Genomic DNA, 16,855 nt, shown 5'->3' with positions numbered 1-16,855 from the left:
GACTACATCACCAGGATGAGGGAGCTGGCATCCCTTCGCGCTTTCGACGAAAACGCAAAACAAGTCATCTGCGACACGCTGTTCGTTCACACTAACTCCAGGAAAGTGCAGGACAAGTTCATCCAAGAAAAGGAATTGACCCTCGACAAGGCCATCCAAATTGCCAGGGCGGAGGAAGAAACCTCCAGCAGGCGCAAAGAGGCGGGAAGTCATCTGCCCGTACCCGAACTTACGGCGCTGCAATGGAGAGGGCGCAGAGACAAGCAGTCCCGTGACAGCCCCAGAGACAAAGGCCCCAGGCAAAGGGATGTGCCGAAATGCTACAGATATGCCAGCACCAAACACATGGCGAATGATCGTGACTGACCCGCCAGGAATAAGGAGTGCTCCAAGTGCGGACGCATTGGTCACGTGGCCCCGGCATGCACGTGGTGGAAAAAAACATCTGCCGCATCGATGGCGACCTCGCTTCAAGCGATGATGACGAGCTACAGGACAGACCCATGGTCAACGCCCTCCACGCCAGGAGAGAAAAGCCCCACTGCACCATTAGAGTGGATGGCATGGAAACACGTGTCAGGGCAGACTCAGGATCAGACCTCACAATCCTTCCCATCGACACGTACAAGGAGATGATGAGACAAGCACAAGTGGAAATCAGAACGACCAGGCAAAAACCGACAGTCTTCGGAGGTGCAACCGTCAACCTACTGGGCTACATCAGAGCACAAATTGAATTCAAAGGAAGGTCTACCACCACCAAGGTGTACTTCTCACCCAAAGGCCCAGCCGTGCTCGGATGGGATGATCAACACAGACTCAGTATTAAACTGGACCCCAGCACTCCGGAACAGGTACTCATGGTCTCCTCAGGAGCAGCGCAAAATTTCAAGCAGATTTTCCCAAGCCTGTTTTCCGAGAACCCGGGGAAAGTGAGAAACTTTGTCCATAAGATTCGTTTGAAACCCAATGCGGTGCCTGTGAAACATAAAGTTGGACCAGTACCTGCCACGGCAAGACCTGCGTTAGATGCCCACCTTCGGAAGATGGTCGAAGAAGGAACCATCGAGACAGTGGAATCCTCCGAGTGGCTGAGTCCAGTGGTCTTAGTTAAGAAGAAATCCAGTAACGACCTCAGAATATGCATCGACCTGAGAAGTCTGAATCTAGAGGTTGTTACCGATAGCTTTCCGCTCCCCAGCATCAGCGAAATTGTCCTCATGATGAAAGAAGCATCAATCTTCTCAAAGCTGGACATGCGTGACGCCTATCACCAGATTCCTCTACACAAATCTTTGCGCCCCCTTACAGCTTTCATCACTCCCTTTGGCACTTTTCAATACACCCGCATGTCGTTTGGGCTGTCTTCGGCAGCGTCTGCATTCCAGAGGATGATGAATTCCCTACTCAAAGGACTCACACATGTTTCATTCTTTCAGGACGACATCCTCGTGTATGCCAAGGACAACGAGACCCATGACAAAGCACTCACGGCAATCCTGAGCAAGCTTCAAGAGGCAGGCGTTCATCTACGCTATGAGAAATGTGTTTTTGGAGTGAGCAAGGTAGAATACCTTGGGTATTGCATCTCAAGCGAAGGGGTGAGCCCCAAGAAGAACCTTATGGAGGCCATAACAGGCACCCCGGCCCCGATGTTCAGAGAAGAACTACGCTCGTTCCTGGGCCTAGCGGAGTACTAGGCAAAATTTGTCCCAAGCTTCTCCGAAACCACTTCCCCCATGAGAGAACGTCTGAAGAAGGGGGCAACCTACTCCTGGGGGCCAGAGCAAAATGAAGTCTTCACTGAAATCAAAAGAAGGATTCTGCACGCACCATGCCTGAAACTGTTCAACCCTGAATGGGACACCTGTATCACAACGGACACCAGCGCGTACGGGCTGGGGCCACTCTGACCCAGAAGAAGGGCAACAATGAAAATATTGTGGCATTTGCATCAAAAGCCCTATCATCAGCGGAGAAGAATTACTCCACCGTAGAGAAAGAAATGTTGGCATGTGCCTGGGCCGTCGACTACTTCAGATCTTACGTTTGGGGCACGAAATTTAGATTGGTCACCGACCACAAACCCCTTGTTCACATGTTGAGCCCGGGCGGTACCAAGACTGCCACCCCGAGACTGGCCAGGATTGCCGCAAAACTTCAAGAGTACACGTACAAGATAGCCCACATTGCCGGCTGGAAAACGCCCAAGTGGACTGCATGTCCAGGCTCCTGAACCAAAACTCCCCTGGGACCACATTCTTGGAAGATGAATGTGCCGTAGCCTCTATAAGTGACTTGAGGAACGGCGAGTACATGGACCTGAGTGAGCGCCACTGGCAGAAGGAGTTCCAGCAGGACGATGCTCTACGGCGCGTAGCAGCCTGGGTCCGCGAAGGGTGGCCTGACGGAAGAGCAATCCCTGAAGGCCTACGTCCTTACTGGAAGGTGAACTACAAAATCACCACCATGAACGGTCTCATTCTGAGAGGCAACCAAGTGATCCAGCCCAGCGGAATTCGCAAAGTGATACTGTGCAGAGCACACTCAGGCCATCTGCGGTGCAACATGACCAGACGCAGGATACGCGACGCCTACTGGTGGCCAGGCATGGATCGGGACATACGACAAATGGTCGAAAGGTGCCATGAGTGCACTAACAGTGACAAGCGCCTTGCTGTGAGACAAGCCCCCATGCTGCCCACCGAAGTCCCCAAAGGGGTGTGGTGCAAACTAGGGCTGGACTTCATCGGGCCTCTGGACAGCATGCCCCCAGAATATAAATATTGGATAGTCACGGTTGACTATTTCTCCAAGTGGGTCGAATTTTACTTCACCTCGGACATCACCACAAACACAGTCATCGAAGCACTCACCACCATATTCCAGCGCGAAGGCCTCCCTGAGGAAATTGTGATGTACAATGGAGTCCATTTGGTCTCTCGAGAAATGAAGAAATTCCTTAAACTCAACAATATTCGACAGTGGAGAGCAAGTCTCTACCACCCACAGGCCAATGGCCTGGTCGAGCCGGCGAACCGCTTCATCAAAGGGGCGCTGCACCTAGCGCACACCTCAGGCCTAAACCCGTACAAGACTGTCAAGGAGGCTGTTGCAGCCCACCGCATCACTCCCAACGCCGTCACCGGCGTTACACCATCCATCTGCTAAGGGGGAGAAGGGCAGCATCCACACTGGTACCACCTTGGCTCCATCAAGTGAGAGCTGACGAAGATGTGGACATGGAAGACGTAGTCTTTTGCATGCAGCGTAACAAAGAAGCCATGAAGGCTCAAGGGTACACATGTCGGGCTGCTCGCCACACAGCAGTTAACAAAGGCGACCTGGTAAAGATACGTCTCCCTCACAAAGACACTTCGACCGGCTCCAGGTACAGCAGTCCCATAGAAGTCATTGCGAAAGGGTCAAACCACATTTGCACCAGCGATGGAAGGAAATGGAATCTAGAAAAGGTGGCCATGTACCAAAGAAAGGAATCTATTGAACAGCCACACTGGGAAACCGGAGAAGATCAAGACCAACAAGAGCCATCCGAAAACCCTCGCCAGTCAGAAAGAGATGCCTCGGAGTCAGCCTACGGCGACGAGTTCTCAAGCACCAACTCCCCAACCCCACTCAGGGAGTCACAGCGAAGGGCAAGACAAGGAGAACCCGAATCACCCGCACCTCCCCAAGAGTGCTCCCGCAACCCTTCCACGCTCCTAGATCAAGGCAGACCAGAGAGAGAGAAAAGGAAACGCTGCAAGTTTGCAGACTTTGTCATGGAATGACCATCCATCCTTTTCCCAGCAAAGGAGGTGTGTGGGGACGTCACGTGATCACGGGAGCGCGGTCTTGCGAATTCTCGGCACAACGAGATCTCGTGGACCCGCGCTCCGCGAGAGAACATTGCCGCCAGATGGTTGGCAGAACGCCAGACAAGAGGTCTGGAGACAGCGTTGCTCCTGGAAAGGACCCACCGTAACTGAGGCCCTGAGGAGCCTATGCAGCCCAGCTTCCAGGGCGTAAATCCAATGCCATAGGAGGCCTCATGGGGTTCCTGGAAGCCTACAGCGTGCCACATATGTGCACACCATGCCTCCAGTGAAGTAACTGGGAGGCCCAGACTGAAACTGCGAGTACTTGCCCCTGCCCAGCACATGGACAATTGACACCCACCTGTGTGGCCCTTAAATAAAGGCAGTTAGAATCACTTCAGGCATCCTGTCGTCCTTAGAGACCACCACAGTGTCCCTTTCCGTATGATGCTTTTCTGCAACATTACATAGGTGACTATGATCTTGCCACAAGTCCACGGATTATACACATATACTCCTCTTGTACGACCCGGTGTACGCATCACAATTTAAGGATTCCAAATGCATGCTTCGCTGAAGACTTTGTCGGGCGATGTGCAGTGGTTTACCTGGTCTGTCTTGCTGTTGTGGGATTCAAGCCAGGAGTTTGGATCCAGGAAAAGTTGGCATGTATACTGTCCCTGGTATAAAGACAGAAGGGATAGGGCACATGGATGTTTTACGAGTGTAGCAATTGGACATAGGAAGATTTCATCACTGGATTTTCCATCGTGGGAGAATTCATCAGATTCTTTCCATCACATTTTGCCACAAATGTTTGGGGTGGGGGGGTGGGGCAGTAATAAAGGTAGGGGAGATTTGGGGGTGGCTTCGGGGCATAGATTTGCAGCAAAATGAATTCGCCCAACATTAAATATTCTCGATGGAATGCCATAGAGCCAGCAGTTTGGCATCCCCGTCAACATGATATGCACTCTAACCCTAGGAGCCAGACATCTCTGAGGCCTCTGCTTATGTGGCCTCCATTACCCCACCACGCATACACCTCGTCCTCACACTACTTAACATGATATGCACTCTTACCCTAGGAGCCGGACATCTCTGAGGCCTCCGCTTATGTGGCTTCCATTACCCCACCACGCATACACCTCGTCCTCACACTACTGAACATGATATGCACTCTTACCCTAGGAGCCGGACATCTCTGAGGCCTCCGCTTATGTGGCGTCCATTAATCCACCATACATACACCTCGTCCTCACACTACTGAACATGATATGCACTCTTACCCTAGGAGCCGGACATCCCTGACGCCTCCACTTATGTGGCCTCCATTACCCCACCACGCATACACCTCGTCCTCACACTACTTAACATGATATGCACTCTTACCCTAGGAGCCGGACATCTCTGAGGCCTCCGCTTATGTGGCTTCCATTACCCCACCACGCATACACCTCGTCCTCACACTACTGAACATGATATGCACTCTTACCCTAGGAGCCGGACATCTCTGAGGCCTCCACTTATGTGGCTTCCATTACCCCACCACGCATACACCTCGTCCTCACACTACTGAACATGATATGCACTCTTACCCTAGGAGCCGGACATCTCTGAGGCCTCCACTTATGTGGCTTCCATTACCCCACCACACATACACCTTGTCCTCACACATGATATGCACTCTTACCCTAGGAGCCGGACATCCCTGACGCCTCCACTTATGTGGCCTTCATTACCCCACCACGCATACACCTCGTCCTCACACTACTTAACATGATATGCACTCTAACCCTAGGAGCCGGACATCTCTGAGGCCTCCGCTTATGTGGCTTCCATTACCCCACCACGTATACACCTTGTCCTCACACATGATATGCACTCTTACCCTAGGAGCCGGACATCTCTGAGGCCTCAACTTATGTGGCTTCCATTACCCCACCACACATACACCTTGTCCTCACACATGATATGCACTCTTACCCTAGGAGCCATACATCTCTGAGGCCTCCGCTTATGTGGCGTCCATTACCCCACCACGCATACACCTCGTCCTCACACTACTGAGCATGATGTGCACTCTAACCCTAGGAGCCAGACATCTCTGAGGCCTCCGCTTATGTGGCGTCCATTAATCCACCATACATACACCTCGTCCTCACACTACTGAGCATGATGTGCACTCTAACCCTAGGAGCCAGACATCTCTGAGGCCTCCGCTTATGTGGCGTCCATTACCCCCACCACGCATACACCTCGTCCTCACACTACTGACACAGTATGACCCTTTCACTATAAATCTTCATGTACAGCAGAAGGGTAATACTGTTTTAGTATGGAAATTTATTCTGGCCCTTGCAATCACATCCTTCTTGTCATTTTCTGGTTCCAGTGGCTGTATTTGTCACACCATGGCTCTTGTGAGGGTGTTTGAACATTCATGATGTCTAAATGATATGACATGATAGGTTATTTTTAATGCGCTTAATACCCAGAGGTTTCTAAGCGCGGACCCGGGGATCGAACCTCTGTTGCTCTGTGTCGTCTTGCTTCCAAGGCGAGCATGTTGCCCCTGTGCTATCCTCCCGAGCCAATGTGCCTGTCTTCTTCCGAGAACCGCGTGTTTGAAAGTGTTAACTTCTGCAGATTTTTTATTCGATTTTGCAAGGATTCCTTTACTGGAAACCTTTTGAACGAACTGATTACAACTCCATCCTTGGGATTTCCTCAATTGTCACACCAAAACTAAAGATTCCTTGACCTTCTTCTCCAAAAACCTCCCCTTTCTCACACTGCTTTGCAAATTCTGCGATTGCTTACTTGTAGGCCTTTTGTAGATTGCAAAGGCTTTTTGGGAATTAGCAATGAGGTGTAAGGCTGATTGCAAACTCACAGCCATTTCGTACACCTGCCCGTTGGACTCCAAACGGCACAATTTGAAATGTACCTCGATTAACCCTTAAAGACAGTTTTTAGCAAAATTGTAACATTCATCAATTGCATTAAAATCTGGAAAATGTACCTACAGCAGTTCCAAATGCATTGCCTGCCGGTGGTTCTGTTTGGATTTTCCTCTGAGTGTTCATAATACATCCATGTCCCATGACAATGATTACTTCTGCTTCCTGCGGGAGCTGAGCGATGCCCATGCGTCCTCTCTACTGGCGCATGAATGGATTCTCCGACAGATCCCGGCATGATCCATTTCCTTTCTCACATGGGGTAACCAGGCCCTCTCTGTCTTTTACTCTAAGGCAGGGATCTGCAACATTTGGCTCTGCAGATGATTTGGACTACAACACCCATCAGCCCAAGGGTTCTACGTCCCTTTGCAAACATGATTTATTCAGAACTAATTTTTACGGACAAAATTACTATGAAAAAACTCAACACTTTTTTTTGTTTTACCCCAATCCCAACCCACTCCATACCCTTTTTATCCCTTTACCACCTATATATTTCGATGAGTTTTTTCATAGTAATTTTGTCGGCAAAAATTACATTGAGGAAAATCATGTCGGAAAACCAACGTGATACCCAGCCCAAGCCATCCTAGACAATGGTGAGGGATCATGGGAGTCGTGCAGTCCGAAACATCTGGAGAGGCGCAAGTTGCAGTCCCCTCCCTAATGGAAAAAACTGCAGCTTTTTGAGCCTCTACTCTTAGCTCAGTTCATCTTTCTCATTACTGTACAGTAACTTCCCTTGGTACCTTTAAAATTCCTCGATAACACGTTTTGATTTTATTTACCAAAATAGGATGTTAAAATCATGACTGGGGTTACTGTTCTGAAGGTGACATAGCTTTGTCTTTTCTGACCTTGCTTCCTAGGGCGGATGATGAGTTCTCAGAGCCAGTCAATACAAATGTGGTCTTAAGGTACGACGGGAAAATTACCTGGGACACCCCTTCAATCACAAAGAGCTCATGCGTCTTGGATGTGTCCTACTTTCCCTTCGACAGTCAACAATGCAACCTCACCTTTGGCTCCTGGACCTACAACGGCAATCAAGTGGACATCATAAACGCTCTAGACCATGGAGACCTATCTGACTTTGTAGAGAACGTGGAGTGGGAAATGCATGGTATGCCGGCCGTGAAGAACGTCATCACCTATGGCTGCTGCTCGGAGCCCTACCCGGATGTCACTTTCACTTTGATTCTAAAACGCAGGTCTATTTTCTATATATTTAACCTGCTTATCCCTTGCGTAATGATATCTTTCTTGGCCCCATTGGGCTTCTACCTCCCAGCGGACTCCGGGGAGAAAGTGTCCTTGGGTGTAACTGTCCTCCTGGCTTTGACAGTTTTCCAGTTGATGGTTGCAGAGAGTATGCCTCCTTCTGAGAATGTGCCACTTATTGGTAAGTGTTGGTTATCTTTTTGTGTGCTTTAACCACCATGCCTTTGCAACAATACACCTGCAACAGAGGTTTATGTAACGTGTCAAGTCCTAAAAAAAAAGCGGGGGAACTCATTAACATACTAATTGAATGTGGCGTCACGAGAAATTAGCATATCAAGGTGCCCACTGAAAAAAAGTGGGGACTCCGTCCACCCACGTTTACCCTCGGCACGAGCTCTGGTAAAGGGGGCACATTACTTAAAGAGCCCTCACTGAGTGAAAGCCTAGACCAACCAGGGCTCATACAACCACCGAGTCCCTCCACGAAATTATAACTGAATGAAAAAGAGGTCACCGGATGAATGTTCCTGAATTTGAATCAACAGTCGGGGGGAATGGGGTGGGCATAGGTACTGTGCAAACCTCTCCAATGGGGACATCGGGAGGAGAAGCAGATGTGTACTGGGGTCCTGGGTGCACAATTCAAAATATGTAGGTGGCAGGGAGAGAGCCTGAGAGCAGTGGGAAAGAAAAGAAGCAAAACCCTGCAGGGCGGTCCCCGTGATGCCAACATCCTCGAGGCGGCGACACATCTGTATTTGTAGAGCACGCTACAGCCCAAAGGCATCGAGGCGCTTTTACAAGAAAATGTACAAGGCTTAATTGATGTTACAGTAAGATACTTTCTTGAAATGTTACAGCAATGATGCAGGGGAGAGAAAGCATAGAAAACAATGATTTCATGCAACACATGTTATCGAGTCAGACAAATAGCATAGTTTTAATGGCTTTGCCGAAGGCCAGATGGGAGTCAATCCTCCTGAGGTGCGTGAGAAGGGCATTCCAGAAAGAGGCGGCCATGGTGGGGAAACTAGTGCTGCCTGCCCACACTCTCCTAGTGTTGGGTGTGGAGATCAAGTTGGTGTAGGCCTAGATGAGGAGAGTTTCTCAATTCGTAGGGCCAGGTAAGGGGGTGCTAGGTCATGGAGGCATTTATGCGCAAGTGAGAGACTTTTGAAAACAATCCTCTCTTTGACGGGAAGCCATTGCACCTGCCTCCTTGTTTTGGAAATGTGGTCTTTCCTGGAGATCCCAGTAGCAGCCCTGAGGGCATTGTTTTGGACCACCTTTAGTTTGGCAATGTTTTTGCGGGAGGTCCCTACAAGGAGTGCATTGCAGTAGTCCAATCTTGATCCGATGATTGCCGTAGCAATGGTGAAGAAATTGGGTAAGGACAGGAAGGGTCTAGCGGCATTAAGTAACATGGAGAAGTAAGCCGAAGAGGAGACAATGGCGCAGACTTGTCTATTCATAGTCAAGTCAGAGTCAAGGTAGATGCCCGAGGTTTTGACTTAAGTTACTTCTTAAAACAGCACACTGTATTTTATTAAAATGGTCACGGCAGGAGCAGGTTTCTCTATGGACTCTGGATCTGGACTGGGTAGTACGAGCGTAGCCTGGTTGTATGCCATTGTCAGTCTGAAGAGATCCTATACCCATGGCCGTCAGGGTTTCTACCCAAGCTGCTTCCTTGGCCCTCGATCATGTAACCACGGCAATGATTTCGGCATCAGATCTATCATTTCCTAACAGACAGTCTACCGGAATGGCATCTTTGACAGTGACGAGGAGTTGAGAAGTTTCCCCTCCATCTGAACAGCATCAGGTGAGACCATCAAATCCCCTGACTAGTGTGGGAAGACCAGGGATGATCTGTCCTCTTGCACCCACTGTCGTCGGACAGTGGTGATACTCGCAGCAGTATCACAAAGTGCTGGGACTTGGCTCCCGTTAATGAACACATTGTCCAAAAGGATCTCTGTATTAGTGGGAACCCAGGGCCTCGATGGGAGACCCAATACCTTTCCCGCTCATGGATACCAGGGTGCATTCAGCCAACCCCAGGAACAGTAGGAATTCATTGTCTAAGATGCCCACATTGGCTATTTCTTCCACTTCTTCCTCCTTCATGAGCGTAGTGCTAACTACATCCAGCTTGGGACAACCATTGCTGCAGGGATCTCCCTTGCTATGTTTCTGGTCTCCACAGATAAAACAGTGTTGTCAAGCTGTGAATCTGGATGCCCCAGTGCTAGGGGTGCCCTCACTTCTCCTTTGTGCCAGAGCGACTTATGTAGGTGACATGGTTCTCCGCTTCGACTTTTGGGGACCTTTCATGGCAACAAGGTGCAAGCCTTTGTCCTTACCCTATTGAGTTATGTTTCTCAACCCACTTGTCATCTGGCTTGAATACACTAGCCAAAGCCTTTTTCTGGATGTGAGTAGCCACAAACAGATTGGCAGCCTTTGCACGCTCTGGAGGATCCTAAATGCTGGTGGGTCTTGCATTGTTTAAGCATACACTAACATGTAATCAGATTTAAGATGCCCATAAATGTGTCAACATCCCTTCTTGGTAAGCACGCTAAAGCTCTTGAGGTACTGTTCCGGGGTTGGCAGAACTTTCGGAGGACCGCAACCTTCATCTTGGAATAGGTAGCCCTCTCCTCCTGAATAATGACATCAGTTCCAACCTTCGGTAGACTGCTCATAAGGGCTGCACCCAACAACTCCTCTTCCACCTCCTGGAGGCGGAACACCAACTGCAGCTTTTCAAAACAGTCAATAAAATCCTTACCCTTCTCATACAGCTGTACTAAGTCCTTGGGGAGGCGGCACCCAGGCTTTTCTTGGGAGCCAGCGCTGGAGACACTCCCTTTTCCACTTGATGTTTTGGCAGCCTCTTTCTGGGCCTCAAGCTTCATCTTTCGCAGCATCACTAAGAACCTTTGCTTTTTCTCGGCCAAGCCCTCAGCAGCCTGCTGTTTCCGTTCTTCCAGGGATTTTCTCCTTTCCTCCAGGAGGTATAGCCTGTCAGGGTGAGCACACCAAGATGCCCAGTAGGCCTTACCAAAGTGTGGGAACCCTTGGATGAGTGCGACTTATGGGAGGCCTGTGACCATTGGGAAACCACTGTGCTCGCCCAGTGGAAGTAATGTTGAGAAGCGCTATCGCTGTCACTCTCCTTTGCAGTTTTCACCCACCCCAGGTGTGTGACCAATAGGGCCAGGGGATCCAGCTTGCTTCTGATATGCAGGCAGCCCTCCATCTCCCTAGTTTCCTCAAAAGCTTGTAGGCTCTTCAGCAGTTAGCCTTCTTAACCTTACCGCCATGAGGGAGACACATCCCTCGACAGAGGTTGCATAAGACACTTGCTTTCAAGGTCTGTGCCATGCTCATGGCGAGTTCCATGGTTGTAAAAATACCTTGCCAGTAAATGATAATGTTAACTGCACACACATAATTTGGCTGGCTCGGCTGTAGGCACAGTCTTTTTCAAATCCCACCGCTGACACCAGTGTAATTAATTGGATTCTGCCTTGCAGGAATACAAGGATGAGTAGGGGTAAAATGGCCCACTCGGCCATCACACTTCTAGCAATCAAAACACAATGCAATCATAAAGGTAAAACAGGGCCAATCAAGAGATATACCTCCTTTGCCTTTTGTAGTAACGCTGAAGAGGGAATGCTATTCTCTCAAGAGGGGGGTGAGGATGAACCAGTAGTGACCCAAACAACACAGTATAACAGTCCAAAATAAAGGGAATGTCCAATCAAGGTTCAATAACAATATAAACACTTTAAAAACACACACCATATGCATGCAGAACAAAAATAAATTACTATACAAAAATCCACTCCAAAGAGAAGAGCAGAGAAGAGGCGACAGACTGGAGATATTTCCATGGGTGGTAGGTAAGATTTTACCATAAAAACAATATTGGTTTGAAATCAGGAGCAATCATGACCTAACTAGTCTTTAGGGTTTCAGTGGACCGTGGGGGCAGTTCAATGTCACAGAACCTGAATTCAGTTCTTAGTGGGCTTACGCATCAGACTCGGGTTTGAACATTCATGTGAGTTAATCAGGCTTAGTGGGGCATGTAGGTTCGTGGAGGCCCTGGCAGCAAGCGGGCATTGAGTAGGTGGAATGCAGGTGCTCTGCGCAGTCAAACGGCGGCGGTTCAATGATGCAGGTTGGGGTGGTCCCAAGAACACTTTGCAGTAGGCCAAGGCGAGTCAGGCTTTAGCCGCTGAGAGAAGTCAGCGAGTGACGCTGCAGCGGTGCCCGTCAGCGGGTGAAGGTCATCAAAGTGGTGATTGAGGGAGAGTAGATGTGCCGTCAATCAGGCGGCAGTTGTAGGGCTAGCTTGGCTGAGCAATGGTTGTATCCCCTGGTTAGTGTTGGCGAGTGACCCTCCAGAGATTTGGTTTGGGTTCCTGTATTCAGCAGTCGCTTCGAGTCTAGCAGGTGATGTGCTTCATTAGGACACGATGCAGTGTCGAGCTGGTTTAGATGCAGTGCAATAGTTCAGCTGGATGGAGGAACGCAGACACCAGCACCGGTGCCTTCCCTATTGTTAAAGAAGCAGGGAACATGGCGCGACGGGTTCGGTTTCGATAGAACAGGGAGATTGGCTGGTCTGGCCCTCTGGTTGCCATGAGGCCTTCACAGTGGACTCGATGACAGGATGCTCCAGGTCAAGGTCTGCTCTTCTGGAATATAAGGTCTGTTGCAGAGTGTTTGGTCCTGCTCCAAAGCACTAGTCACTCCAATGTTCCCTGGGAGTTGTTAGGAGACAGAGCTTCCTTCTATCTTGGACGGCCCCTTTACCTCTGGTGGAGGGCTTTGGACAGTGCAACTGACCAAAACGAAGTCCAGTTGAGAATGTTCAGAACATCTCTCTGACCTTAAAAAATCATTGAGGAACTAAGGGAATTCTGCTGATGGTATGCAAAACTCCTTTTAAAGGCACAAGTCCTCAGGTGATTGGTTTAAAGCTAGCCTACTTTAGTGGACCAATCTCATCTCCTGGCTGGAATGGACTTTCCCCGGTTGATCTTGCACTCAAAGTGCTTTTCTCCAGAGGAAGTGCAGGGGGCAGAAAGTGTAAGAGAGATAGTGAGAAAGAAAATGGTAGAAGGCTTCTTTGAGTGTCTAGAGCACTCCTGCCTGTCCTGCTCTCACCCACTATCCTCCTACTAACAAAAAAGGTATTTGGATCTGCAGCACCCTGGTGTGAGGCTACTCTTCCTCAATGGGTGTGCTCCATTGATACCTAGGCCTAGGAAAGCTGCCTGCTGGCGGCTGTCTCTTGGGGAGGGGGTTACCATCCCTCCCAAAGAGAATCAAAGAGAGGCTGGGTCCTCTATGTTTGTGTTCTGCCGTGTGGCAGTATCGGCCCATCTGATTTGAATACACATTCCTTTCCACAGCAGAGCTGACTCACAGCAGTTGACACATGTGCAATATCAATTGGGATGTGGCAACAATGATTATAAGTACCACCATGCACTATGGCTAAACTCATAGCTTATTCCTAGAGATTACCCTGCCACCAGCATGAGGTACTTATGATCATCATAGTTTGGGTACAGGGGGCATATCTTAAATGTCGCCCCTGTGCTGCAATGACTTTGTTGTCGCTGCAGCATTGAATGGGCATCTTGTGACCTTTGAACCTGCACTGTGCCACGAGCAGAGCAGGTGCTACGGATCAGGCTACTGATGCAGCAGGGCCCAAGTGCACTATGCTTTTGGCATGGAGTTGAGACAAAGGGGGATCTGGCTAGCAGATGACCCCTTTGGAGAAGGAATCACCTGCATCATTTTATGTACTTTGCACCCTTGCTAGATGGCGATTCCTCACAATAACATACAAGTGCTCCGCGCACTGGTCACGTGGTCACCCTCGGAACTCGGGCCCAGGCTCCTGCATGTCCAGTTACCCTTGCACTGCCTCTGGACTCCCCAGCACTTAAAGGTCTGTATCTGCAACCCTACAGTCCCTTCTATCTGCACTTATGAGCCACCCACTGGCTGCACTTGTGAGTTAGCCACACTACCCCCTTTGCCTCCCCCCTGGCACTTCTCCCCTTCCCTCTTCCCTGCATTTGCGTGATCTGAATGACACAATGCCTAGTAAGGTCGTTATTTTGTCCTCCCTCTGTTTTCCCCTGCTTATCTTGTCACACCTAGAAACACTTGCGTGCAGATGCATTATAAATGTCACATCATATCATATCATATCCCAGCGGGCAAACAAAGGCACTGAAAGATGAAAAGCCAGGGAAACAGAGGCAGACATCAGCCACAGAGGCAGGTAAACAGTCAAACATACACAGTCGTAGGTAGGAGGTAGTACTACTGCCGACAGGCAGTAAGTGTAATGGTGGTAGGATGTAGAGGGCTGCAGACAGTAAATAAGGCAGACATGGCACAAAACATAGGAGGCAACTGTAGGGGCATGATCCCCTTAACACCATGCAAGGGAAATTGCATGTCAGTGTCTACCAGCTTTAGCAATGAGGTACTGTGGGTCATTCCTAGGCTTGGATGAAGGCAGCAATGCAGGTTGAATCTGCAGAGCCTGCAATGAAAAGGGTTTGCAGGGAGTGGAATGTCGTCCTTGAAGGGGAGCGTAGTGCAGTGCATACAACACACATCCATGCCGCTGAGGCATGCAAGGGAATTAGCTGACTCTTGCCAATCAGTGTGCTGGGCACTGTGTGTGTGTGTGTGTGTGTGTGTGTGTGTTCATGTGTGTGTTCATGTGTGTGTTCATACAGTTCTCATCACCTTTGTTCCTTTGTACGCACACCCTAAAGATAACAATTGTTGGGGCCCCAATCATTTCAGTAAATTATTGCTTTATAAAACTAGCCCACACTGGCCTTTCCTAACGGGCCATTCCAAGCATGCACTCTACACGCATATCTCTAATATCTTATACTTGTCAGAGTCCAGGGATGATCATCTTTATTGCGTGTAGATCACCTAAATGTACAATTCTCAGTCCACCCAAACTCTCATTCAGCAGCATTCTGCTTCACACATGTCAAGTGCATGTGCCAACACGTTAGAACATGAGGTTCACTTTAGTTGATTCTTCCAGACTCTCTTCAGAGCTTTCCTAGATTCACACCATTGGTTGGGTCGTGCTGACCCTTCATAGCCCATTGGGATCAGACTGACTCAACTTGTCCACTTTTATCTCTTCATATTGCGCCTACCCTTTCCTCACCTCTGAACTCTGGTTTCTCTGCCACCTTCGGACATGAATTCCGCAGAGAGATTTCTCCTCCTCTCTTTTTGGTAGACAAACCTGTAAAGATCACTTTTCACTTTACCACCAAAATCAGAAGTGGGTGATCTAAAGAGAATGGAGAGATCTTCAAATTGTCATGCCTCTAAATATTGAAGACTGTCTAAACTGTACATCTTCGTGAACTGTGAAGTTTACATGTATGGCCGAAGCCTAAATATAAAAAATGTGCAGTGTGATATTCCTATGACTCCCTAATGTGATGTTTTCATATCTTACCCTGGACTGTGAAGCATCTAGCACTACAAGGCCATCTATACATTTTAGTTTTGTTTCAGTGTGCACTACTTTAACATCTCTTATTTTCTATGCTTTCATGTGTTGTTGTACATTGTACAGTGATCTGATATTCCAGGAGAATTGGTTAGCTCTTTAGTAAACCACAAACTTAAACTTTTTATAGAGGTGAAGATGCACATGCTATCACTTAAGAATACATTATTAGATAGAGAGAATTAAAGATCAACAGTGGCTTGTGAGGATCAGAATTTCTCATTGATTGATATATGATATGATATTTTGTTTGTATTTGTATCACGCTCATACAAAAGTGTTTCATATATCGCCTTTACGTTGAGTTGCTGCCAATAACATTCTGCTCTTTTTATGGCAGGCAAATATTACATAGCTACGATGACCATGATCACAGCATCTACAGCACTGACTATCATTATCATGAACATCCACCACTGCGGAGCCGAAGCCAAGCCCGTCCCCCAGTGGGCCAGGGTTGTGATTTTGGACTACATGTCAAAGATCTTTTTTGTGTACGATGTGGGTGAAAACTGCACTGGCCCACAGAAGAGAAGAGACCATGAGTGCAAGGTGAAAACCGAAGAGGGCAAACTGTACGAAAAGAAGCCCAGCGGGCATGAGGCCTATGTAGACACGAGGAGGCAGCTGCCCACCAAGGAGGACTGTGTCTGTGACATTGTCATCCAGAAAGAGCAGAATGGGCATGTGGATGGGATCGCTGGAGGCCATTGTGGAAGTCCAGAGAAGAATGAGGTGTATTGCTGCACGCATTATGAAATCTTGGCAGGGAATATCGAATACATCACAAATTGCTTTAGGGAACAGAAGGCAACCACCATTAAAGGAATTGAGTGGAAAAAGGTGGCCAAAGTGATGGACAGATTCTTCATGTGGGTTTTTTTCCTCATGGTGTTTTTTATGAGTCTTCTGATAATTGGGAAAGCTGCCTAATGCCGGTAGGCTGGATATCCCACAGTTTTGTGTCTGCAAAGATTAATAAACTTCTTACTGTTCTTGAATTCTTTTTTTAAGCAACATCTACTTTGACATAAAACCTGTGATGATGAAAAATGTGTCTGCCTCTATGATGAGAACCTGGACATCAGGGATCTGGCCCTGGAGTGGTTGACCTCCTTCCTCTTGGACCGCTCCACCAAGGTCCAACTTGGTACCTTTCTCTCCACCACATCTCTCTGTAACTGTGCCATCCCCCAAGGCTCTATCCTCTCACCCTGGTTTTTCAACCTCTACTTGGCCGTTTTAGC

At 48.7% G+C, this 16,855-nt stretch overlaps 1 protein-coding gene across 1 annotated transcript in view; it reads left to right on the top strand.

The window, feature by feature from the left end:
* The window catches only part of CHRNA9 (cholinergic receptor nicotinic alpha 9 subunit), a 172,678-nt gene extending 156,075 nt beyond the window's left edge, over positions 1 to 16,603 (top strand). Inside the window, exons 4-5 of the mRNA XM_069631768.1 lie at positions 7,654 to 8,186; positions 15,949 to 16,603. Of these exons, the coding sequence (XP_069487869.1) occupies positions 7,654 to 8,186; positions 15,949 to 16,541 (1,126 nt within the window). The 3' untranslated portion in view covers positions 16,542 to 16,603. The remainder of the gene's footprint in view (positions 1 to 7,653; positions 8,187 to 15,948) is intronic.
* The last annotated feature ends 252 nt before the right edge of the window (positions 16,604 to 16,855 follow it).

Source organism: Ambystoma mexicanum, chromosome 6q (genome assembly GCF_040938575.1).
Source record: "Ambystoma mexicanum isolate Mex_15411 chromosome 6q, UKY_AmexF1_1, whole genome shotgun sequence".
Classification (NCBI taxonomy): Eukaryota; Metazoa; Chordata; class Amphibia; order Caudata; family Ambystomatidae; genus Ambystoma; species Ambystoma mexicanum.
Note: the sequence above shows the minus strand (reverse complement) of the source record. Positions and strands in the feature narration are given on the sequence as shown.